This window comes from Perca fluviatilis, chromosome 5, assembly GCF_010015445.1.
Source record: "Perca fluviatilis chromosome 5, GENO_Pfluv_1.0, whole genome shotgun sequence".
Classification (NCBI taxonomy): domain Eukaryota; kingdom Metazoa; phylum Chordata; class Actinopteri; order Perciformes; family Percidae; genus Perca; species Perca fluviatilis.
The window spans coordinates 2,210,214-2,236,201 of NC_053116.1; the positions used below are offsets into that span (position 1 = coordinate 2,210,214).

General features: G+C 38.5%; 1 protein-coding gene across 3 annotated transcripts; it reads left to right on the forward strand.

The window, feature by feature from the left end:
• The first annotated feature begins 962 nt into the window (after positions 1–962).
• On the forward strand, positions 963–22,409 carry LOC120559409 (galactose-specific lectin nattectin-like). Of its 3 annotated transcripts, none has more exons than XM_039801109.1 (7): positions 963–1,103; positions 1,336–1,398; positions 19,384–19,408; positions 20,179–20,261; positions 20,649–20,783; positions 20,955–21,066; positions 22,195–22,409. In XM_039801109.1, exons 2-7 carry the CDS (start codon positions 1,336–1,338, stop codon positions 22,206–22,208), a joined length of 432 nt encoding a protein of 143 aa, XP_039657043.1. In that variant the 5' UTR covers positions 963–1,103; the 3' UTR covers positions 22,209–22,409. The 3 variants fall into 3 exon arrangements, with proteins under 3 accessions (XP_039657043.1, XP_039657044.1, XP_039657042.1); XM_039801110.1 differs by having other exon boundaries at positions 22,230–22,409; XM_039801108.1 differs by lacking the exon at positions 22,195–22,409 and adding an exon at positions 21,630–22,116.
• Positions 22,410–25,988: the final 3,579 nt, after the last annotated feature.

The following is a 25,988-nucleotide window of genomic DNA, read 5'->3' on the forward strand; positions in this document are numbered from 1 at the left end:
ATTAACATTTGATACTAAGTATTAAGTAAGGTAGTTCTAATACGTTTTAAAGAGCAATAAGAAAAAGTAAAATATTACACTCCCTGAGTAACTTGCCCAACACTGAACATGAACAAACTGAGGACTTCAACCAGCTTAGTGCGGTTATTTTAATGCCAATTAAATGTCTCTATGTTAATGTAATGGGATGTGATGGTCAATGTCACATGCAGCATTAAGATCTAATAAGACAAGTACGGAGACAAGTCCTTTGTTTGAAGAAGTTAGAAGGTCATTTGTAATTTTCACCAGTGCCATCTCTGTGCTCTAAAGTTGGCTAAGACCTCTGGATCAAGTGTTTTTTTAAGCAGAGGTTTTATCACAGCTACTTTAAATTGTACATAACCTGTTCAAAATGTTGCTCAAGTAAAAGTATTAGGAACATATTCTTCAAATCAAAAGTCATCATCATAATAAATATGCAGAATAGCTCCTTTCAAAGTGTTATATTATCATAGAATATCATATTTTCTGTATCAAGTAAGAGCATTTCAATGTTGTAGTTTATTAACGTGGAGTCAATTTAGTTAGATACTTTGCATACTACTGTCTAGATTAGTAGTATAAGTACAGCGTCATATAATTTTTTTATGTAAACATTAACTGTGTCACATGAATGGAGTGCAGTAAAAAGTACAATATTTCCCTCTGAGTATTGGTGGAGTATGAGTATACAGTGAAAAAAGGCAATACTTGATTTAAGTGGGGACTGCAGATGTAATTTAGCCTAAGGCTAACTCTGTTACAATGCAATGGCAACATTTATGTTAAAAATTGTACATGGTCCCTAACAAATAAAAAAAGAAAAGAAAACCGTTGAACCCACAATTATGTTGGCATGTAGGCTGCAATTTGTCAATGTTTCACCTCTAACTGGTAAATAATTTATGGAACAAGTGTTTACTTGTTCCTTGATCCTTTCCAAGCATCACCAATATCGATCAGTGATTCAAACATGTTTTTTAGGTATCAAGATTAACTATATAAAGAGAGAATATCTTCTTTTACTGAGTGAGAGTCATCAGCTTGTTGTTCCGTGTCAGCCAATCATCACCTCAGCAAAGGTAATTCTATTTCAATTTATTATCACAATTTCATTGAGAGGACATTTTATATTTTGACAACACTTTAAATATTAATCTAAATATTAAACTATATTTATATTAGCCTATATAATACACTTATAATTAGCAGGATACATTAATTTGATAAATGGCTCATTGATCACAGTAATTAATTGTCTGCATTTATGTCCTTGTCTGCAGTATGTTGACTTTGTTTAACGTCTTTCCACAGATGGCATCAGGCTTTCCGTTTGCTTTGTTGCTCTGTTTGTCCATCGGACTGTTGGCTCCATCTGTAAGTAAAAACTATGCAACTATTAATTTAAAAAGCAATTCTATGTGTTGCACATGAAGAATAATGCAGTGGTTTCCCAACATGTAAGATTATGAGACAGTTATTAAATAATGTTACTAGTTTTAAATAATGTTACTAGTTTTAATGTAGACTGAGTGAAAACTGTAAGCTGAAACATTAGATTAGATTAGCGATATGTTTGTAGGTGCTATATCACTCCCAGAATGATTGATTTCACTCGTCTCATTTAACTTGAGGTATAAGACTAACTGATTTGATCTCGATGTTGCTGTTATTTGTGGCATGAAAGGCTTATATATCTCTTGAAGTGAACTCAATTATTTCATCTGAGTAGTCGGGCTACCTGTCTCTCAGGCTGACTAGCCTAATTTTGGCCATGATAATATTTTTTTCCTGTTTTCTTCTTTGATGGTTAACTACGCCTGCTACCTCTTTATTGAGCTGTTTTTTGTTTCTTCTTTACTAGAATGATATTGGCCAATACTAATCTTATTATCATTAAGGGCTGGGATTTAACTTAACATGATTATTTATTTATTTTATTTTATTTTTTAAAGATTATTTTTGGGGGCTTTTCCCTTTATTTTAAAGTGGATAACATGAAAGGGGGAGAGAGATGGGGGATGACACACAGCAAAGGGCAGCAGGTCCCGAACCCTGTGCCGCAGCCAACATGGGGCGAACGCTCTTACTGGTGAGCTAGAGGCCGCCCCGACTCATGATTATTTCTGGATGAATAACTATTTCACTTTAGGCTTTCACTTCATGTAACTACAGTGAGAAATTTAGCAGATGGTATCTGTATTCTGTTATGGTCAGCCAGTCTGTGATTGTGCGTGCTCTGTCGAACGCAGGCCCGACTTGCACAGAAAAATTCGGCCCGATCCGGACTCTAACACACACACACACACACACACACACACACACACACACACACACACACACACACACACACACACACACACACACAGACACACACACACACACACACTGAGCTCTCTTAAAGGAGCGCAGCACCATTTTACAACAAATGCCTTATTGCGCTGATGTGCCCGAGCCTGACCCGAACCACACCATCATTTCTAAATATATGTCCAAACCCTGAATATTAGGAGCTTGCCACTTAAAATTGATATTTTCAGGGCCTGGTTTGTCTATAATAAACCTAGTGTTATCACACTGTCTGAGACCTGGTTGAATAATAAAATATCAGATGAGGAAATCAAACTGGATGGTTATGTTTTGTATAGAGCTGATAGGGGTGCTAGTGGAGGAGGGGTAGCCACTTATGTCTCCTCAAATTTATTATCTGAGCTTGTAACCCCAAGGGAAACATTGTAAACCCTGTTTCTTTTTGTTAAAATGTGTCTATAAACAGCTGACCATAGGGAACATCTACACACCTCCTAACTCCCTATAGAGTCAATACACTGCATACGCACTACTATTATATCTGTTGGTAGCTCAAACAAGATGATTATACTTGGTGACTTTAACATTAACTGGTTAGATCGTTCATCTCTAAACAACAGAAACTTCTTTGAAAGCTTAAACCGGACTCAACTAATCAGAGAACCTACTCAGGTTGACCACAGATCCAAATCTATATTAGACTGGATTTTGGTCACCCACTCTGACAGAATCACTGAATCTGGTGTTCTACCCGATTGCTTTAGTGATCATTCCATGGTTTTCTGTGTAAGGAAAATTAGATTACCTTGCCTACCACCCAAGGTAATAAGGGTAAGGCAGAGTAAACATATTAACACTGAGTTTTTCATCCAAGATTTATTAGATATACATTGGAATAGGCTTCACCTCATTCCCTTTGTTGTAGATGCTTGGAATTTTATCTACACTGAAGTTCTTAAAGTAACTGACAAACATGCCCCTTGGATATCAGTAAGGGTCAAGGGCTGACATTTACCATAGATTGATGCTGATTTAATACATTGTTTTAAAAAGTGCCGCCTGTCAAAGGACTCCGCAGATGGGTCTGTATATAAACAATTAAGAAATACATTTACAACTAAAAACAAGAAATGCTAAATCGAATTATTATAAAAAGAATCTCTGTCTAATAACTTCAATAATCCTAAGAAGTCTTGGAAAAGTCTTAATTCTTTACTAAACAATTCTACTCAAAGCATTTCTACCAAAATCAAAGTAAACAATGATATTATTAGTGATCCTGCTGCGGTTGCCAATGTTTTTAACCAACACTTTAGCTCACAATTTTCTAGATTTCCTACTCTAATCTGGCAGATGGGTTTAGCAGCTCCTTCCCATTTGCTATAATAAATCCTACTGATGTTCAGCAGGAAATCTCTGAATTAAAGTCAGGCAATGGTACTGATCCTAACGGCCTGGAGATCAAGTTTATTAAGCTTGCGTCTCATGTACTGGCATTTCCTTTATCGGATTTACTTAATTTATCGTTATCCACCTGTGTGGTTCAATCAATGTGGAAGTCTGCCAGAGTTAGACCAATACACAAGGGTGGCGATGCACTTTATCTTAACAACTACAGACCTATTTCCATCATCAGTAGTATAGCAAAAATGTTTGAAAAACTGATTATTCAAATATATTAATAATTTCTCCGTTCTGTCCCCAAATCATTCTGGTTTCAGACAAAACTACTGCTCTTCTAAAATGTACCAATGATCCTCCCTAGACAATAACATATCGACTGGTGCAATATTTATAGATCTCACTAAGGCCTTCAATATGGTCGATCATTATATGCTTCTTGACAAATTATATGTGATAGGCTTTTCTAAACAGTCTGTTCTCTGGTTTAATTATTATCTTCACTGTAGACGTCACCGTGTCTCTTTTCATGGTTGTGTATCACTGTCCTTAATAATGGAGAAAGGTGTCCCTCTCCTCCTTCGGGGCTTGATGGGGTTTTAAGCCCCAAACGTCTCCTTCCAGGCAGCGCTGCGACCGTTGACTTGAAGGCGCCTAACCCTAACCTTAACCCTAATCATAACCATTGCCTAATGCTAGTATGAAGGAGAGACATTGGGGGCTTAAAACACCGATAAACTCCTAAGGGCCTCTCCTATTTTCTTTATTAGGGCCCGATCACCGACAGCGCGAAGGCCCTATTGAAACTGAAGGAATTATTTTCCCGGCAAATGAATCACCTTTTTGAGGGGCTTAATGTGCCCATATTATGCTCATTTTCAGGTTCATAATTGTATTTTAAGGTTGTAGCAGAATAGGTTTACATGGTTTAACTTTTAAAAAACACCATATTGTTGTTGTACTGCACAGCTCTCTCTCATTGCTGCAGATCCTCTTTTCACCTGGTCTCTGTTTTAACTACAGAGTGAGACCTCTTTTCTTCTTCTTCTTCTGTACTATCTTTGATTGCACTCGCACATGTGCAGTAGCTCAGATGTAGAGCATGTCAGCTAGCTAACTCTAGAGACAGTAAAATAAAGGCTGTTTCTCCAACTTTGGTCAGTTACAAGGCAGGATTAACTGGGAGACTTCTAAATGAGGGCGCACATGTAAGTAGTTCTTTTGTAGATTATAGTGAACTTGTGTGTGTTGTAGCTGTGCTTTTCTATTGAGAACGAGGTAGCATGCTAGCATTAGCATACGAGCTAACGGTTACGGTTAGCCAGCTCGTTTCACAAGCCGTGCCGATTTTGAACAGCTCACCCGGAGACTGAAGGCAGGACACATTCAGAAACCGTATCCCACTCAAAACAGCATGGATGGATTTTTTTCAAAGTTTGTATGCGTGTGGAAGCACCAGAGACACAAAAGAACACCCCAAATCCCAGAAAAAGTGTTTTTTTCATAATATGGCCACTTTAACATACTCAATAACTCACCAAAATTGGCGGTTGCATCAATCCTGCTGAAAATCTACGTATTTTAAGGGTTTTGAGAATAGGCGCACAAAAATGGCTTGCTAGTGCCCCCTACAAAGTAAAAAACAAATTAGAGCCCCTGCAGTGTGTTTAAAGGGGTGGTGCAGAATTTTGGACATAGGACCAAATTTCCAAGTCAGTGTGTTATTTATCAGTGGAGACATTTTAACACTTTTGATCCAGTCCTTCCAGTTGCAGAGTTTGCTGGTGCTAGGCTAGCGCAAGTCAACAGTATCTGCTAGCCTGCCATTAAAAGCAGTCTTACACACTCCACAGTACACCCGAGGCAAATATATTATAACGCCAGACTATCGATGTAAATGTCTGTTGATAAAATAATGTTAGAAATATATCTATCCTTGCATCTCAATGATTGCATTACATTTTGAGGGACTAGTTTCTCAGCAGCGGTGGAATTTTACTTAGCGTCGGTTAGTAGCCAAAATGTAAACCTAGTAGTAACCTAGTACATTGCTATTGAAGCATTGGATTGGAAACTAAGGACTAGGCAACATGGTGATTCAATGTGCATTTAGAAATTGTAAAAATAAATCAAACAGATGGGCACCACAAAGTTTCCACAAATTTCCATTGCGAGATCCACAAAGGAACCAACTGTGGCTTCTTGCAACTGGCTTGGACATCAAGACACCAGCCAAGACTCTACTCAAGTGGGAAATGTATAGTGATCATTTTAGACCAGACAACTTTGAAAAACCTAGCAATCTAAAGGACCACAAGTCACTGACAACGAATGCGGTTCCATCCGTCATCCTACATGCACCAACAGCTACTGATGAGGAGGTAATAACTTTTGGTAGGCTACTCTAGCTAATAGAGCTAGCCCCTTTCATAACGTTAGCCTAGCTGCTACTGATAGATTGAGACTGAAAACGTTAGTGGAGATAACGTTACTGTTCAATGCATTGTGGAGAGTGACAACATTAGCTAACGGTATAGCTACACTCTTGCTAGATACCTGGCTGGGCTAACCGTTGACTTTAGGTAATTGCTGACAGAAAAGTCATGTAAGCTCGGACAGTTTACATGCTAATTTCTAGCCCGTGTGCTTTCATGTACCTGTACCTGGGATGAGTGGGGGAAGAGTGGGAAGGGAATGTTCAATCACCAATATTTAGTTTTCTACCTATCTTGTGAATACATCTTTGGATATATGGAGATTTTTTGTTGTTATTATTTAAAACTAGATAAGTATAACACTGACAAGATTTCATACTAGAGAGCAAAGCATGCATAATTTTAATAAGGACCTGGACCCTGATAGCCATGGGTTGAATGAAACAGGTGACACCTCTAAATATTATACTGACTATGAATTTAATTTAAATGTTAATTCAAGGGACAATCTGTTGCTTGTTCATTTCAACATCAGAAGTCTTTATGCAAATTTCAATAAAATGAAGGATTATATCACTACATTTACAAGTCGATTTCAATATAATAGCACTTTCTGAAACATGGATTAGTAATGAAAAGGGTGTAGACTTTGAACTAGAAGGATACAAGTTATACCACGTAAATATAATCAGAAAAAAGAGGAGGAGGTGTGGCATTGTATGTTGACAGTCATTTGAAATGCAAACTTTGAAAAAATGTCCATTGCAATCGATGGAATCTTTGAATGTGTAGCTGTTGAAATTTATATGGGAAAAAACAGGAATGTGATTGTTGCTTGCATTTATAGAGCTCAAGGATCCAAAATAGATGTTTTGCAGGACAAATTTGAACAATTACTTGATACACAGAATAACCAGAAAACACTTTTAATAAGTGGTGATTTTAATATAGATTTTCTCAATCAATCTAAATGTAAGTTTACTTCAGATTTCTTAGATGCATTGCATACAAGATCTCTTTTTTTCTTTAATTACACAGCCTAGCAGAATCACTAGCTCGTGTGCTACATTAATTGATAATATTGTCACAAATGATGTTCAAACAATTGTTCAAAGTGGATTATTGGTAAATGACTTAAGCGATCATTTACCTGTTTTTACCATATGTGACATGCAACCTGAGATATACAAGAGCTCACATCAGCCTTCATATTTTAGAGTGAGAACCGAGAAAAACAATAAATGACTTTAGGAGTGAGCTTTCACAACAGAACTGGTCAGGTGTTTATGTGACTGATGTGAATACAGCATATGAAACCTTTTTAAACATGTATATATCTAGTTATGATACATTTTGCCCACTAAAGCTGTCAAAGAAACCCCCTAAAAATGATAAACCTTGGATGACATTAGGATTAATTAAAGCATGTAATAAGAAAAATAGATTGTATAAAGACTTTGTAAAAAACAGGACACCTAATTGTGAGGCCAAATATAAAGCATACAAAAATAAATTGACGACAATTTTAAGAGAAACTAAAAGGGATTATTACAATAAACAATTGAAAGATAAAAAAGTAAATATGAAAACAACATGGAAAATATTAAATAATATAATAAAACCAAACTCACAACATATTAAGTTACCTGAATATGTTGTGTACAATGAAACTGTTAAGATTATAGCATAGATGTGGCCAATGAATTTAACACATTTTTTATTAATATTGGGGAAAACATTGCCAAATCAATTGATATATCTAACCAAAGTCAAAATGCTACCTGTAGAATGGAAAGTAGAAGCATGCAGTCCATGTTCCTGGGTGAGGTTAAGGAAAATGAAATTGCGTCTATTGTTAGCAAATGTGAAAATAAACTATATACTGATACTGACGGACTGGACATTGACTGCATTATTAATCCTCTGACTTTTATTTTTAATTTGTCTATACATTTGGGTGTTTTTCCTGAGAAGATGAAGGTCGCCAAAATTGTTCCATTTTTCAAAAAGGGAGATGTACATTACTTTAATAACTATAGACCAGTGTCATTGCTCTCTCAGTTTTCTAAAATCCTTGAAAAAACTAAATATTTTTTTAGAAAAACATAAATGAATTACTGAAAAACAATATGGCTTTAGAGCAAAAAGAGCAACAGCTTTGGCGTTAATTGAACTCATAGAAAAAATGACATCTGCAACTGAGAATAAGCAACACACAGTGGGGGTCTTCATCGACTTAATCAAAGCATTCAACACTATAAATCATAGTCTGCTATTGTTAAAATCATACAACTTTGGCATTAGGGGTCTAGCTCATCAATGGCTCAATAGTTATCTCAACAATCGACAGCAGTTTGTTCAAATAAATGGTCAAATATCTGAGTTTAAAGATATAATATGTGGAGTTCCACAAGGGTCCGTTTTAGGCCCATTACTTTTTATTTTGTTCGTTAATGACCTTTGCACAGTGTCTAAGGTAGTATAGTTTTTGATGTTTGTTTGTTGATGTCACAATTGACAAGGGTCCAGGCCTAAGGACATTTATAGGCCAAAATTGACTTGTCGTCATAGCGCCCCCCGCTGGCAACAGGAAAGCAGCCTTATATGACAAACATCATCCAATTTACATGAAACTTATAATGTGTGGTCTACATGTGATAATAATAATAATAATAATAATAATAATAATAATAATAAATTGAATTTATATAGCGCTTTTCCACCCCCTACACTTTAACCACACCTACTTACTCAGGCCACGCCCCCTTCATAACATTTGAACAGGTTAAGGTAGAGTCTTGTGTGAGGTGTCATTGAACTCAGCAGAGAGTTCCTTCTTCATTGGTGATGGTTTGGCCCGCCCCCTATGCTTAAGCCACGCCCCCTTTTATAACTAATGACCCGTTTAAGGCAGACCCTTGTGTGAGGTATCATTGAACTCAGCAGAGAGTTCCTTATTCATTGGTGATGGTTTGGCCCGCCCCCCCTATGCTTAAGCCAAGCCCCCTTTCATTACTGGTGATGCGTTTAAGGTAGAGTCTTATCATTGAACTCAGCAGAGACTTCCTTTTTTTGGTAAAGCCTTGTCTCGACCCCTATGCTTTGGCCATGCCCCCTTTCACAGCTAAGGAACTGTATGACGTAGAGTCATACATTTTGAATGTGCACAAAGTTGTACATCTTGCTGAAACACATCTGAGCTATTGAAGTCCAGGGGTTTATAAATTAATTAAAATGATGTATGATTCACATGAATAAGTGCCACATGCACATATAAAGAGGTTACTTCCTCAACAAAAGATGCAAAAGAGGAGGTAAATTAGGCCTACATATGTGTTGACTCAGCAGAGATAACATTCAATTAGAAAAAGTTGGTCTACATGAGAATAGATGAAAGTAATACAGAATGCCTGAGGGTCTTATTGTTCTATATTTTCAATTGTTTCCAGCATAAATTGATGTAGAAAAGGGTAGAAATAGGTGCATAAAAATTCAGTGTTTAATGTTCAAAATTATATGTCTCCTCACAAAATCTGAAAACAAAACCTATGCCATTAGGTTGCCAGGCCATGCAGCTGTGACTGGTCCAGATGTTTGTGCCAGCTCACCAGGGGGGCAGATACTGGGAAACTTTGGGCCACTATTGTGCTTCTCTAACCTCTGTGTATCTCTAAATGCTTGCAGATGTTATTTAGCACCTACATGTAATAGTCTTTCTTTTCCCAAAAAATGACATACAGTAAGTGGGGCACAGGGCCAAACATTACTGGGCCTTGGCACAAAAAAAGTTTGAGAAAGGCTGTCATATAACACATGCACAAAATGAGCTGTGTCTTTTGTCTTGCTGTTGGTATTTTTCAGTCTATTTTCTGCTGGACCTTGTGGTGGGGAAAGACCTTGATTGAAGAATGAATTTCCCTCACTGCCTAATCTAATGAGGTTTGGTCTTTGGCCACCATTCCCCCCGGTGCCCAAAAATGGTTATTTCTATTTATTTAGTTTTGAAGGATTAGAATTTATGTAAATCAGTGGTTCTCATTCTTTAAAATTTCAGTGGTCCTAGTAGATCCCTTTGGTAGGCCAATGTTAATTTAACTTTGGGACCCTGGTCCCTACACTGAGAACCACTGGCGTGTGTTTGTGTTAGTGTGTGTGTGTGTGTGTGTGTATATATTTGTCATGGTTTCAGTGTTTTGCTTTGTATTTCTGTTCCCTCTTATGTGTTATCCTGTTTTCCTGTTCTTTGTATTAGGTTCTGTTTCCCTATTTGTATATTTCTGTTTAATGTATGTCCCTATGGATTGTTTCTGTACTGTGGGTTTTGTCTCCTTGTCATTGAGTGATTTTTGGTCTTGTTTTGTATTATGTTCTGTTTCCTGTTTTATTGTGATAGTCCGTTTTCTGTCTTGTCATGTCTAGTTCTGCTTCCTGTGTTTTCCCGCCTGTGTGATTGTCTAATGTGCTCCACCTGTTCCCCAGCCCTGCTGTCACCTGTCCTGTGTTTGCTCATTACCTAGTTTATTTAGCCTCTGTGTTTCCCTTTGTGTCTTGTCAGATTGTTTTGTGTTTCGTCCTGTCTGTTGGCGTCCTGGGGCCTGTTTCACAAAACCAAGATAAGGGATTAAGCCGGGATTTCCCAGTTATCCTGGATGAATTAAGCCTTGATTCGGTTTCACGAAAGCGGAGGCGCATAAATCACCATGGAGATTTATTCTGTGCAGCTAGCCTGGTCCCGACCAGGCTAACTGCCAGGATTTATTTAATCCTGGAGCCTTTTCTGTTCACTTAGCAGTCACTCTGGTCAACGAAATGAATGTGTTCTTTAATAGGCCTAGTTATTCCATGTTTTCATAGCTGATTACGGACGTTGGACGGGTGGAGACGCGCCAAATTTTTATCGTCACTTTTCAAATTAATAGTTAATAAATTTCACAGTTTACCACAAGTTTGTTGTTCTTATTATTATTATGTTCGATACCGTTTGAGTTAAATAGGAATTGTAGAATCATTTCTGTCAACATAATACTCATTTTTTGGACTATAGCCTAAATTATTAGTTTCAACAATCATCACCACGTCAGATTGGCGGATCTATATTCTACATTTGGCGAATAAAGCAATTGCTATCCTGACATTTATAAATGTTCCTGTTATTAATTTAACAACCATTAGCCTATTACTTTTTATAGGTAGGCCTATTGATATTCATTACTGTTAAACTATAGCCTACATTTATGAAGACGTCTGCACTGTGTTTTTTGAGGTTTATATAAAGTTGAAATGGCGGCTGAAGTTCCAAGGCTGTTTTCGATAAACTCATTAATAGGCCTATATGAACAATATAAAAAAGATCCCTGGCTGCGTGTGTGTTTTTCGATTTACTATGGCGTGCCCATTCATAGACGACGTAATGGACGAAGAAGCACTAATACTAAGAAGAGCTTTCCGACGAGAAAGATGTTTTCGGACCGGGTCGGACCCTTTGGCTTTTGACACAGCCATCTGTATGAGCGATACAGATTTTGTGGAGATGGCATACGCTATCTGTGCAGACTGCTGGGTCCGAAAATTCAGCACCGCGCACATCTCGGAGCCATGCCCTCACCATCCCACAGACGGTGTGTATAGGGCTACGGTTCTTTGCCAGTGGCATATTTTTATATGCAGTTGGAGATGCCGAAAATTTGAGCAAAGCCACAGTTTGCCGTTCAATCAGACAAATGTATTTAGCGCTTAAAGGATTCCTGAACATCTTCATCACCTTTCCTGGACACAAACGAACATGCTTCATTAAGGAGGAATTCTACAAAATTGCAGGTGGGCCTAACATGAATTACAGATTACAGAATCGTGTTACTTTCACAGTAGGCCATTACTCATTATTTCGTGTTACAGGTTTCCCTAATGTGATAGGTGCACTGGACTGCACTCACATTAGAATAAAACGCCCCTCAGGTGTTCATGAGGGGAGACTTTGTGAATAGAAAATCCTACCACAGTATCAATGTTCAGGTAAGTAGGCTACTTATGTTGTCTGTCAACTGCATAGGCCTAAATTAATTCTGAGCATGACATGACCTTGACACAACCTATTGTTTCAGATGATCTGTGATGCTGACTGCACTTTCAGCAATGTAGAGGCGAAGTGGCCTGGCTCGGTCCATGACTCCAGAGTCTTTAGGGCCTCTACAATTTTCCAGCGACTTTCACAAGGCAAGCCCCAGGCATTTTATTGATAAGCACCTTGAACATCATGATAGTGTCAACAGTTTCCCTATACTTCTTGTTCTAACTATTACATTTTGTGTTCTCAGGGGAATATGCTGGTGTTTTGCTTGGTGACAAGGGCTATGCATGTCAGCCATTTCTTCTGACTCCATTTGCAGACCCCAGACAGCAGCACAGCACACCTATAATCTTGCCCATGCAAGATCAAGGGCCCCATCGAGATGGCATTTGGCCTTTTGAAAGTCCCGTTTCCCAGTGCCTTCACCACCTAAGAGTCACCCCAGAGAGGGCCTGTGACATCACTGTTGCCTGCACTGCACTGCACAACATTGCCTGCCTGAGGAAGGAAAGGGCTCCCAGAGTAGCCTTGGATATGGACTGGGACAATGAAGCAATATTCCAAGACACTGTCAATGGCAGGCTGGTCAGAGACCAATACGTTGCCAATTACTTTTGATTCCTGAGTTATGTATGTTTCATTTGGCTTTTGAAGTGGACATTTGTTTTTGGTTTAATTGTATAGAGTAGGCCTATATACCAAGGAAAAGACACCACAATGTTTTTTGACCTTTTTATTTTGTAGATGTCTCACTTGTCTGCTGCGAGCTTGGGGAAAGAACAAAAAAAGATGAATACATTGTGTTGCTGTCATTCTTAAAGTATGCATTTAAATGATCATTTACTTCTCTCTCCAGTTTCTTGATTTCCAAATCCAGTTTCCTCAGGGTTTGTCTTTTGATTTGCATATCAAGGTCCATTTCCTGCATTTTTCGTTTCTTTAACTGAATTTTTATCTCTGCCAAATCTATTTGTTTCTGTAGGTGTGTTGTGTACAGGGACCTGACTGTTTGGGAACTCTGTAGAACACATATCAGTTATGACTTGGCTGCTGTGAGACTTTCTTAAATACAGCAGGAATTGTGCATGGTGTGAATTTGTTCTTCAGGGTAATACTTACGATGTTGGCAGGCTGAGTGTTGGCCTGCACAGTGTCTGGGTCCTATTAAAAATATATTTGCTATGAGCACCACATCACTATAATCCATTATGTACTAAATAAGTATTTCCACAAGAGTGACATGATACTGTACCTCCTGTCTTCTTGAATCCACTGAAATAGTTTCCTCCTCGTCTTGTGCAGCAGATGTGCCTTCACCCTATACCAGATTCCACAGAATTGTATTGACAAAGGTTTGACAGGGGCCAGGCCTTGGGGGGGCATTAAGAATTAATACTCACCGGATCTAGGTCATCATAAAGGGGCTCCAGAAGAGTGATAGTATTGCCAGACACTGCAAGACAATGTCAGACAGTCCACATGATATCTTGTAGGCTAAATGGTTTATTATGTTTCATATTCAGGCTACTACAGTATAGGAATAATGTAGCCTACCTTGTATGAAGTGGGCACTTTCTGTGGGTGGGACAGAGTCGGTGGAGGTCCCACCCTGGATTCCTTCAATTATAGGCCTCCCTTTGTTCAGGTCGAGGGCCACCTCCTCTGCTGGGGTAAATTCTGGGGTAGCTGGGCCACCCCCCGTGCCAGACCTATGTGTCCTTTTTTTTACTGCTAAAATCAGTACAAAATAATATCAAATATGAGCAGTCCCCTTACGAGTAACCTATACACCTCATTTGTAGTAGGCCTACATTGTTTCACTAACATTAAACATTTACCAGTCTGCAAGATGTTCTTGTATTTGATTTTGACTTGCTGCCAGGTCCTCTTTTGGCCAGTCATGTTTGCTCTGTGAACATGAGTAACAGAAATTACATTAAAACCGCCAGACTATCATAACAAGTAACAGCCTTGCACGTTAATATGTATACTTAGAAAGAGAGAGAGAGAGAGAGAGAGAGAGCGCGTATCATTTGAGTATTTTAATTTAACGTTACTGTGTAGGCCTATACTCTATTTAATCTTCATGCTACATTGACAAGCCAATTAACTTACGTTGCTGACTTTTAAGGATGATGTGATGTACAACTGTTAATCTCTGCAAATAAAGTACTAAATGAATGGTGTTAATATAGCCTAACTGTTTCAGTGCAGTAAATATATATTTTTGGGGTAATAGGCTTACTTACGCATTCAGGCGGTCCGCAATGGTTTGCCACGCTTTTTCTCGCTGTTTAATGACAGCGGCTGTGTTGCCTTTTTTATTAATGATGTCTTTGACTTCCTCATATGTCTCCATTAGAATCTGCTGCTCACTCTGTGTAAAGTATGCACAACGTGTCTTCTCCATTTTTTTTTAGCATCAGTAAATCTGTGATCGACCTCGCTGTCTTTTGAGGAAAGCCGTGGACGCGCATCTATCTGAATTAGTTCAGCCTGGCTCAACCTAGTCGCTCCTCCTCAGCCTGGCTTGGCCTTCGTGAAACGCACCAAGCCAGGATGCACAGATTAGACTAGGTCAAGCCTCGCTTTATCAGTTATCCTGGATTTATAAATTCTGCTTTTGTGAAACAGGCCCCTGCTCAGCACTTCTCTGCCTTTTGTTCCTTTTGTTTGCCTTCCTCCTCTGGACACCTTGTGTTTCCCTATGCCTTTTTGGGTACTCTAGTTTGTTGGGACTCTGCCTTTTTTGTTGTGAATAAATCGTTATGTTCAACCTTTTCCTGCCTGCCTGCCTCTCCCTGCATTTGGGTCCATTATCCCCTGCTCCACACAACAATATTATTATTATATATTTTTTGCTGTATGATAATGATGCTGAATGAGCCAAAAGAAATTGCTTTGTACGCGGCAAAACATTTTTTCGCCCCACCAAATCTCACTCTGATGTATGTACACTACTGGTGTTAGAACACCCCAATTTTTGCAGTTTAATGTCTGTTTGTAATGAAATGTCTAAATGTACTCTGAAATGAAAGAATAGAACAAATGAACAATTTAAGTTAAAAAAGAAATCATGGAATCAATTTATAAACCAAAATGTATTCTAAATTTTTTACTCCTCAAAGTAGCCCCCTTTGGCAGATATAACAGCTGAACACACTCGTGGCATTCTTTCTACAATGGAAATCAAATATTCTTCAGAAAGTTCTTCCCAACTCTGTTGCAGAAGTTCCCATAAATGTGTGGCACTTGTATGTTGCTTTGCTTTCACTTTTCTGTCCAGTTCATCCCAAACCAGCTCCATGGGGTTTAAGTCTGGTGACTGTGCTGGTTACTCCATGTTTTTAAGCTTACCATCTTGTTCTTTTTTGCTAAGGTAGTTCTGGCATAGCTTGGACTTATGTTTTGGGTCAAAATGCTGTGGTAGCCGTTTTGGTTCAGGGTGCCTTTCACTCTATACAAATCACCGATCCTGCATCCAGCAAAACAGCCCGAGACCATCACGCTTCCTCCTCCATGTTTGACAGTTGATGTCCCACACTGAGGAACCATCCTTTTGCCTACTCGACGGCGTACAAAAATCCTGCGTGATGAACCGAAGATTTCAAATTTTGATTCATCAGTCCATAGCACCTTCTTCCAGTCTTCAGTAGTCCATTGACGATGTTTCTTGGCCCAGGCAAGCCTCTTTTTCTTATTCTGACGTCTTAGCAATGGCTTTCTTGCTGCAACTCGACCTATCAAACCTGCAGCTCCAAGTCTTCTCTTTACAGGTGAAACTGAGACTTGCTTATTACGACCACTATTAAGCTGTGCTTGAAGCTGTTGTCCTGTGAGCCGCCTATCACGCAAGCTGTTGACTCTCAGAAACTTGTCTTCTGATTCTGTTGTGGCTTTGGGTCTGCCAGACCTCTTCCTGTCAGAGTTTCCCCCAGTTTCTAAGTGCCTTTTGATGGTGAAGAATGCTGTATTCACTGACACCTTGACTTTTTCCCCTCTTTCTTTTTTTTTTAAAAAAAATTTTTTTTTGATTGTCTGTCTCTCTTCCATTGATAATTGCCATTTTCCCACCATTTTTATAGCAACACACTACTTTCTGCACAATACTGTTCATATAATGCTCACGAGGGTACGGTACCACAGTGTGTTCCAACAATACTTTTATCCAAACAGAGGGGGTTGTAAGTAATCCAGACAAGTTAGAACACCTGGGGGAATTGGTAGACCCAACTTTCAAAGCTTGATCAACCTCCATTGCTGCAGAACAGCTTTATGTTGTTAACCCATTTCTTGTTCCCTGAAAAAGGACTTTTTGTAAAATACTGAATGTACATTATTTTTCAGTTTTGGGTAACCTTACTTTTTTTTTAACCTCAGGCAGTTCACCACTTACCTGTGTACCATTTCAAGCTATTCATTGGACTTGAACTGCTAAAATTTCAATAAAAAACAAATAAAATTGGGGTGTTCTAAAACTTTTGACCAGGTGTGTGTGTGTGTGTGTGTGTGTGTGTGTGTGTGTGTGTGTGTGTGTGTGTGTGTGTGTGTGTATATATACAACCTGGGGCCTGTTTCACAAAACCAAGATAAGGGATTAAGCCGGGATTTCCCAGTTATCCTGGATGAATTTAGCCTTGATTCGGTTTCACGAAAGCGGAGGCACATAAATCACCATGGAGATTTATTCTGTACAGCTAGCCTGCTCCCGACCAGGCTAACAGCCAGGATTTATTTAATCCTGGAGCCTTTTCTGATCACCCAGCAGTGGTTTTACCCTATTGTTATTATCAGCCTGGATTAAAATACAACAGGTGCATTTTGCTGTTTATTTTAAGTACTGTTATTATTTAAAGTTGTGACCATTATTTTTTTATTTATAATTATTCATGTGACAGTCATTGTTACTGTTATATTGCTGTATGAAGACTGCTGTTCATATTGTTAGAAGTTTGATGAATATATTATGGCAGTTGTTGAGATAATTAGGCTGATGAAATTTCAAATGTGTTTTAAATGAAGTCTGTTACTAAGAGCAATACATACAATGCTGTACATTTCTATAGTTGACCAATGCACCTTGAATTATTTTAGTTGATTAATTTTGTTTTAAATTCTTTAACAATAAGGATCATGTTTGTTCCACTTCCATGTGCATTGTATTTGGCATTTTTAGCACACAATTTATGTTGTCCAGTAAACTGGGAATAAAATTTGGGAGAATTGTACAATTTAAGAACATATCCTAATTGTACAATCCTCCCAAATGATAGTCTTAGTTCACTGGACCAGTAACTATCTAGTGATGTAGGCTACTGTACATTCATGTAACAACAGGGAGAGGACACCTCAATGGTTTTTGACCTTATATTTGGGGGGAAATAACTGGTGAATACACTCTGTTTCATTCATGTAAGTGTGCATGGAATTTATCACTTAATTATCTTCATAGTTTCTAGATTTTAGAGACCAATTTCTTCAGTGTCTTTATTTTATATGTCTATATATACAGGGAGCAAGGCATATAATATGTAGAGAAGGAAACTCTGCCTCTATAAAAAAAAAAAAAAAAATGAAACGTGAGAAAAAGCATGGCAGATAATAGCGGACCAACTGAATGATAGTCTAAAAATATACATTTATGAAATACTGCTCTTAACTGAAACCATTCAATGAGTCACTGTCATTTGCAAAAACGAACAATTGTACACTTTGCATTAAAAGCGAGCAGTGGAAGTTAATATGACTTAGGAAACTTATATTTTAGCCCATGAGAGAGAGAGGGAGGAACAGAGTGAAAGAGATATTTAAGCATCATATTCTAGCATTGTAAATTTCCTGAGTAACATTATCTTCTGCTTACTTTTAAGGCAAAGAGTACAACTGTTAATTTGTGCAAATGATTAGTAGCCTAATCCTTGAATGGTATGATTATGACGCTTCATTTCAGAGCCGTGGTCAGTTAATGTATATATTTAGGCTACAATTACACATTCAGTCGGTCCGTGATCGTCTGCCTTGCTTTCTCTCGCTGTTTCATTACAGCGGCCGTGTTTCTTTTCTTTTTAAACAAATAATGTATTTCACGTCGTCATACTTCCACAAGAAGCTGCTGCTCACTCTGTGTAAAGTATGTACAACGCGTATTCTCCATGTTGGCATCAGTAAATCTGTGATCGACCTCGCGGTCTTTTGAGGAAAGCCGTGGACGCGCATCTATCTGAATTAGACGTGCCACAGTAACACGCGGGACAAAACGCCACACGCGGGACGACATCCCCTGTGGCCACAAAATATCCTTCTCATTGAAATACATTATTTCACATTTTCGTGTTGTCCACCACATAAAAAACAACAAACGTCTCCGTGAACACGTATCAATAGATTAAAATAACGTCACATTTACACAAACTGCCATGAATGTAAATAAAGTTGAGTTGAGTAGTTTTGTAATTAGACTGCTCGTGTTTAAAGGGGTGATAGAATGCAAAACTGATTTTACCTTGTCATAGTTGAATAATGACAGTTTAGTGGGTAACTAGGACATGCATAGAACCTCTAAATCCCATTGACACCTCTTTTCTCTGCAAATCTCACTATTTGAAACTGCCTCTGAAAACGGGCAAATCTCAACGAGCCCCATAGTTGACGTCAACTATTGCGGCTCCTCCTCATTTGGCTCTAGTCTCTCTCTTTGTCACGCCCCAACATTTGCATAGGCTACACAACTGACCTGAGATCATTTAGTCTTCTGACTCTAGGTCGGGCAGATCTCAGAAATTGTATACATTGTTCATCTGCTATATGCTAAACGGCCCATATTTGAGCTTTATATACTTGATTTCTCGCTTAAAAAAGTCTCAGAAGTGAATTTAATAACAAAATAGCCTGACAAACAATGTATAACTTTGCAGTGCAATCAGCACGTAGCTCATTCGGAATATTCATGAGCATACCATATTTGGAAGAAAAGCTCTTGTTCCAAATAGAGCCATATTCACAGGGTAGTTAAGGGCCTAATAAAATAGTATTCGGGCATTTTTCAGCCCAACCAATGTTACATACCCCATTAGGAGACCTTAAGGAACAGTGTAAAATACCCTATATAATCATTCTATCACCCCTTTTAATGTTTTTTTGTGATCACAGTGTCGTGGACAAACCTCCTGCCCAGGTCAGTACAATATCTCTGACTCGTTGATCTTATGTATTTGACTTGTTTGTTCATACAGTGTTACATATGGGTTTGTATTTTTTGTGTGCGTTTGTGTGCACCTTTTTCCTCTCTTCTCCATGTTGGTTTGTCTTGGATTTTTAAACTTGCAGATTTTACTAATCAAGGAATTTTCAGGGAGACCAATATGTTGCAAAACATTAGATCTTTATTCAACCAAAGACCTGAGTTACTCTGCAGAGAAACTGAAGACATTCTTTAGCATGTGAGTCATTTATACATTTGGGAGGATGGGGGCCATATCAGTACATCATGTGTTTAACATTAGGGACCACATAAGGCCATTGACCTCGGTGTCCCTGGCTGTACGCCCAGATGATAACTTCCCGTACATCTGCTCTTGACTGATTGCATCATGCAGAAAGATCTATTAGTCCTGATAGGGATTAGGGAGAAAAGAATTATGTTAGGTTTCTGAAGGAAGGATGGGAGGAGCTTGTAGCAAAATTATCTATATAATTTATTAATAATACAAACAGAAGACACGCAACACTGCCTCACAGAAGTTAAAAAAAAAAGCGAGCTTCACATGCTTCACTCAGTCTGCTGCCGGCCGGCACAATGACTTTATATCCAGGGAGCTGAGTGAGCACAAGCAATAACCAACCAAGCCGGAGAAGGGAGGGAGGAGGCACACACACGCAACAAAAAATACAAACTGCTACGTAACAAGAATCTAACTTTCTCTTTTTTCCAACATTGTCTTGAAAGTCCCTGTCCTCCTGGTTGGACTCAGTTCGGCTCTCGCTGTTTCAGTTTCAACTTCCAAGGAAAGAATTGGATCGATGCAGAGGTACAGCAGATTTATCAAGACTGTCCTGCTCATATTTAGATTTCTAGTGGCGGTGTCCTCTAGTGGCCATAGTAGTTATGACAGGAGCAAAAAATAAATCACTTCCTAATTTGCTGGCGTCATAACTTCTATGGCCATTAGAGGGCGCCGCCACTATAAACCTAAATATGAGTCCTAATTGCTGCTTGAACAACCAACTTATGGGACTGTTTTTGGGGGGAGGACAGTCTCTAAAAATATAAATACTTTGTTACAGTAAAAGTCCTGCATTGTCCAAAGCTATGTCAGTATGAAAATGAAATGTCCTGAGATTGCATCTGTTAAAATTGTGATTAGGTTTATGTTTTTTTCTTAAATGTTTTTTACTTATTATATTTTCTCCATTAGAACTTCTGCAAGGCCGCCGGTGGGAATCTGGCTTCAGTCCACTCAGAAGAGGAACACGTATTCCTCAAAACCTACATTAAGCAAGTGACCGGTGCAAACGGACGGGCCTGGATTGGAGGCTTTGACTCAGTGAAGGTGAGACTTTTATCATCACAGGAAGTGATGTCACTCGTCTCTCGAGCTATCGAGAAAATGAAATTTGATGAAAGAAATAAAAAACAGAGGAAAATTACACTAAATAAAACAGAAAAAAGGAGGATGCTCTTTTGATTTCACTTTGACTTTGAACCAATCTTTCTCCTCCAGAAGGGCGTGTGGATGTGGTCTGATGGATCCACAATTGACTACAAAAACTGGGATGTGGGGCAGCCTGACAACTTTGATGGAGAAGAGAACTGTCTTGAGATGAACTATCAGGGTAAAAACCAACAACATATGAAATATCTTGTCTTTTAAATAAACATGATGATCCACAAATTATCTCTAAACTTATTGCAGGTGGTTGTATGTTCCAGTCTGAAAGATAAAAAGTTAAGACAGTAAGACTACGTTTATACGTGGCTGGCTATTTTCATAAACGGACATTTCAACCTCTCAGTTTTCAGAAAAGTGTTTGTTTACATGTACCCGTGTATATATGGCGTCAACGCAGTCAAGAGCACGCCAGACCTGTAGGTGGCGGTGTAACGAGAAGCTCAAGCCCACGTTAGCCAATCAGAATCCCGACAATAGCAACAACAGCAACCAATTACGTCCTCTTTCTCTCTCGGCTGCCTAAACCTCCGTTTGTCTCAGTTTACATGCAAACGTACAAACAAAGTTTTCCAAAATCTCCACTTTGGCCGGAGTTTTTAGAAATAATCGTTTTCTGTGATTAAAAACAGGGTTTTTGTGTAAATGAGAGGCCAAACGGCAGGAAAATATCTGCGTCTTCCCTTCGTGTAAACGGGGCCTAAAACTCTCTGGAAACTCTCTCAACAGGAAGGAACTGGAACGATGCGCCATGTGACCGTACTACAGTAATAATATTTCCTTTCCTGTGCGCCAAGAACCTGTGAGGCTTCCCGCCATCATGATCTCACTACAGCTCATCTATAATCTCTATCATTGATTCACTTTCAGTTTGTTCTGCAGACAGAAACAGCTCTCCGCTGACAGACTCACTTTCACTTGTTTATTTTCGGAAGAGTTAGGAAACAGTTCACATTTGAGTTTTAACGTTAGAAGGAAATTGACTCTCTGAGCTGGACAAAAACATAATCAGTTATTGGACTTTTAATCTAGTAAATAACACATAATGAAATACAGAAAAGATTCAAATACTCTGACATCTTTTCCATTTTAGTTTCCTGAATAGTGCCTGTCAGCTCTGTCCAAAGGTAACAACATCCACCTACCAGACATGAGTGGTGAAGATCTTCTCTTCAAAAATGTCCAAATAGAAAATAAAATCCAAATGTTGTCTGAACGTTCTGTGATACAAGAGGAGTTTCTGGTGTGTTGGGTTCTTTCTTTTTATTTTTTTATTTAACCTTTATTTATTCAGGGGGAGTTCACTGAGAGGCAGCCTCTCTTTTGCAGGAACGCCCTGATCACATTCACACAGTTCCACATTCATACCTGGAAGATGCCCAGTACAACCACAGTCTGATCTGCTGGCCACTGAGCAGCTCCACTGGAGCCATGCACTTCTTCTTCATCTGTTTTCCTTCACTTTATAATCAATAAGCATTAAATAATAAAAGACATATTGTCACAGTGTCTGGTCCTGACTTATTGACTGTTGTTTTCTCTAAAGGGACAAATAGTTATATAATTGTGAATAATATATTATTGCTTAAATAATCACAATAAAAACAAAGTTAAAATACTAATCCAATATACAAATAAACACGTTGATGAATAGATTAAATAATGACAAAGTTTATTTTAAAGGGTTGAGTTTCTTTTTCTTTTGAGTCATGAATGTTCTCTTACGGGACAAAATTACAGTTTTGTGTGTAACCCCGGGTGGAGCATTGACACAGGAAATGCTTATAGAAATCAACAGCTACAGGTATAGGTGTTTGGCAAAAGGGAAGACAAACAGCTTTTTACCGTGTCAACAGTATTGATTGATTTGTGTTTAACTGTAGAGATAAATTAACCTGAGATGAAATGGACAAACCTGTAATATACCTGTGCTACGGTGAGCATGTAAGCATGCACAGTCTGACTCTATAAGATGGCCAAAACATCATCAGTAATTGGACTTTTAATCTAGTGAATAACACAAAACTAAATACAGAAAACATTAAAATACTCAGAAATCTTTTCCATTTGATTTTGTTATAAACTGCGTCCACTGATCTGATAAGAAAAACTTCAACACACTTATTTGATTTCTCTCTAAAAGTTAATGTTCTGATCGATACAACTCTCGTCTGTACATTAATTATGAAGTTCCCTTCAAGCAAACGTTAGCTTAGCTTAGCATAAAGACTGGAAACAAGGGGAAACAGCTAGCCTGGCTCTGTCTAAAGGTAGCATCATCTACCTACCAGACATGAGTGGTGACGATCTTCTCATCCAAACTAAATATCCAAATAGCAGATAGCTCAGTTGGTAGAGCAGGCGCCCATATATAGAGGTTTACTCCTCGACACAGCGGGCCCAGGTTCAACTCCAACCTGTGGCCCTTTGCTGCATGTCGTTCCCCCCCTCTCTCCCCTTTCATGTCTTCATCTGTCCTGTCAAAAATAATGGCCAAAAACTAATCTTTAAAATGTCCAAATAGAAAATAAAATCACAATTTTGTCTGAACGTTCTGTGATACAAGAGGAGTTTCTGGTGTGTTGGGTTCTTTATGGTCCGTGTACTTTTTCGTTCATTCAATTTTCATTTCATAAACAGGTATTAAAAAACAAAAAACGAATGGTTATTTGATTTTCGTTTTTAAAATACAACATTTGAAATTGAAATACGAGGCATTTTTTCCTTTTCATGGTCAAAAGGGGACTAAAAGCAGCTAGCAAGCCTGCCTGACATCAGTGCGTCATAGCATATCACTATATCTGCAAATAAAATAAAATATGAATAAATCACGAGCGCGGCAGATTCCCAGCTCAGCTAGAGCGGGTAACGCAGCTCTGCAGACGGACCAGAGTCAGTCAGCACCGGGGAGCGAACCACGGGGACCGAGGTCACAGGGCTGGAGGCTAGCTGCTAGCTAGCTGCAGCAGCTAATATTAGAATACTAGACCCAGCACCGAGGTCTGATCCCCATGATCTGACTCTCTGCCAGATCAGCAAGTTTAACGGCATGGGATTGGTAACGGTGGCGTAACGGTAACAGCCGTGAACCGAAAGTCTGTTTCCTCAGCTGGTTCGACTCTCTTGGGGCGAAGTTGTCTGCAGCGGGTAGAGACAGAGAGTCAGAGGGAGGCAGGGAGAGAGGGGAATACATACATGTGACATTATGAAATAAAATTCCCCCCAAGCATTATCAAGAGCACAGATTTCCAAAGTAATTTTAGTCTGGGCTGAAGCAACACTGGTAGGCTATGCTGGCGCGGTCCGTGTACTTTTTCGTTCATTCGATTTTCATTTCATAATCAGACTTAAAAAACAAAAAACGAATGGTTATTTGATATTCGTTTTAAAATACAACAATTGAAATCGAAATACAAGGCATTTTTTTCCTTTTCATGGTCAAAAGGGGATGGGAGAAATTAAAAATATGCTGTGATTTTCATTTTCTATTTCATATAACAAAAATAAAATCACTCGGAAATAGAAATGAAAAAAGGTTTGTTTTTCATATTCACGAACCGGATGTTGTCATTTCCAAGGCAACAGCGCCAGCCTACCTACCAGTGTTGCTTTCAGCCCAGGCTAAAATTACTTTGGAAACCTGTGCTCTTGATAGTAGTGGGGGGATTTTATTTCATAATGCCACATGTATTTATTCCCTCTCTCCCTGCCTCCCTCTGACTCTCTGTCTCTACCGCCCCGAACAACTTCGCCCCAAGAGAGTCGAGCCAGCTGAGGAAACAGACTTTCAGTTCACGGCTGTAACGTTACCGTTACGCCACCGTTAACAATCCCAAACGTTCTGTTGCTGATCTGGCAGAGAGTCACCGGCGGTTCGGGATCAGATCATGGGGATCAGACCTCCGGTGCTGGGTCTATTCTAATATTAGCTGCTGCTGCAGCTACACTGTAAAACCTGATGAGTTAGTTCAACTCAAACCATTTGAGGAAACCGATTGCCTTAAATAATTTAAGTTTATTAACTCAAACAATTTAAGCATAAACAAATATTTGATTTGTGTCCAAGTAACTCAATTACTTATTGTTAAGATGACTTGGGTAGATAAAGTTAATAGTACTAATTCCATTCGGTTTATATAACTTCTATCAAGTATTTTTCACTCAAATGTTGCATTTCTCCAAACTTATTAAAAATATGTTAATATAATTTATCTGATTCAAGTACGACTAACTTAAATCCATCTTCTTTATACAAAGGTTACCACTTAAGTTTCATTTACTCAGTTCATTTCCACTAAAGAAAATTATTATGTATTAGTTGTGACAACCTTAAAATTAGTTGTGGCTACTCAATTAATTTGAGGAAACTGATCGCCTTAAACCTTTTAAGTGGCATTAACACAATATAAACACAATTGTCTGACACAACTTCAACTATTTATTTAGTTGAATGCTGAATAACAATGTTAAAACATTTCAATGTCCACAGCTCTTAAAAGAAATAACGTGTTTGCCAGAAACACTGAAATGAACACACATAAAAATAAAAACAATTAAATAAATGCTATTATTGATCATGTTTGTACTGGCACAAAAATACCTTTAAAATGAAAACATTACAATATTAATTAGTGCCCGTGTTTGTCACTACAGCTTGAGTAGAAAGCAAACCAACACAGATGTAATTGTGTGGACAAGTAATCTGTTTCAACACAGAAATCTAGTACAAAAATACCTTTAAACTGAAAGTGACCATGTTTCTCACTACAGTTTAAGTAGAAAGCCAACCAACCCAGCTCTAATTGTGTTGAAGTATCTGTTTTAACACAGAAATCTAGTACAAAATATCTTTAAACTGAAAACATTACAACATTATTAATCGTTGCCCGCATTTCTCACTACAGCTTAAGTAGAAAGCCAACCAACCCAGTTGTAATTGTGTAGACCAGAATCTGTTTAAACAAATCTAAAACAGAAACAGTTTTGGCATTAGGTTTGGGCATCGTTTGGATTTTAACGATTCTGATTCCAATTCCGATTCTTCCTTTCGAATCCGGTTCTTATCGATTCTCGATTCCGATTCTTTGA

Bases quoted from the DNA above. Each gene is read 5' to 3' on its own strand.
- LOC120559409 (XM_039801108.1), top strand. From the start codon at position 1,336: ATGGCATCAGGCTTTCCGTTTGCTTTGTTGCTCTGTTTGTCCATCGGA. The intron at 1,399-19,383 runs GTAAGTAAAAAC...TTGTGATCACAG, and splicing joins TCGGACTGTTGGCTCCATCT to TGTCGTGGACAAACCTCCTG. The intron at 19,409-20,178 runs GTCAGTACAATA...ATTGTCTTGAAA, and splicing joins TGGACAAACCTCCTGCCCAG to GTCCCTGTCCTCCTGGTTGG.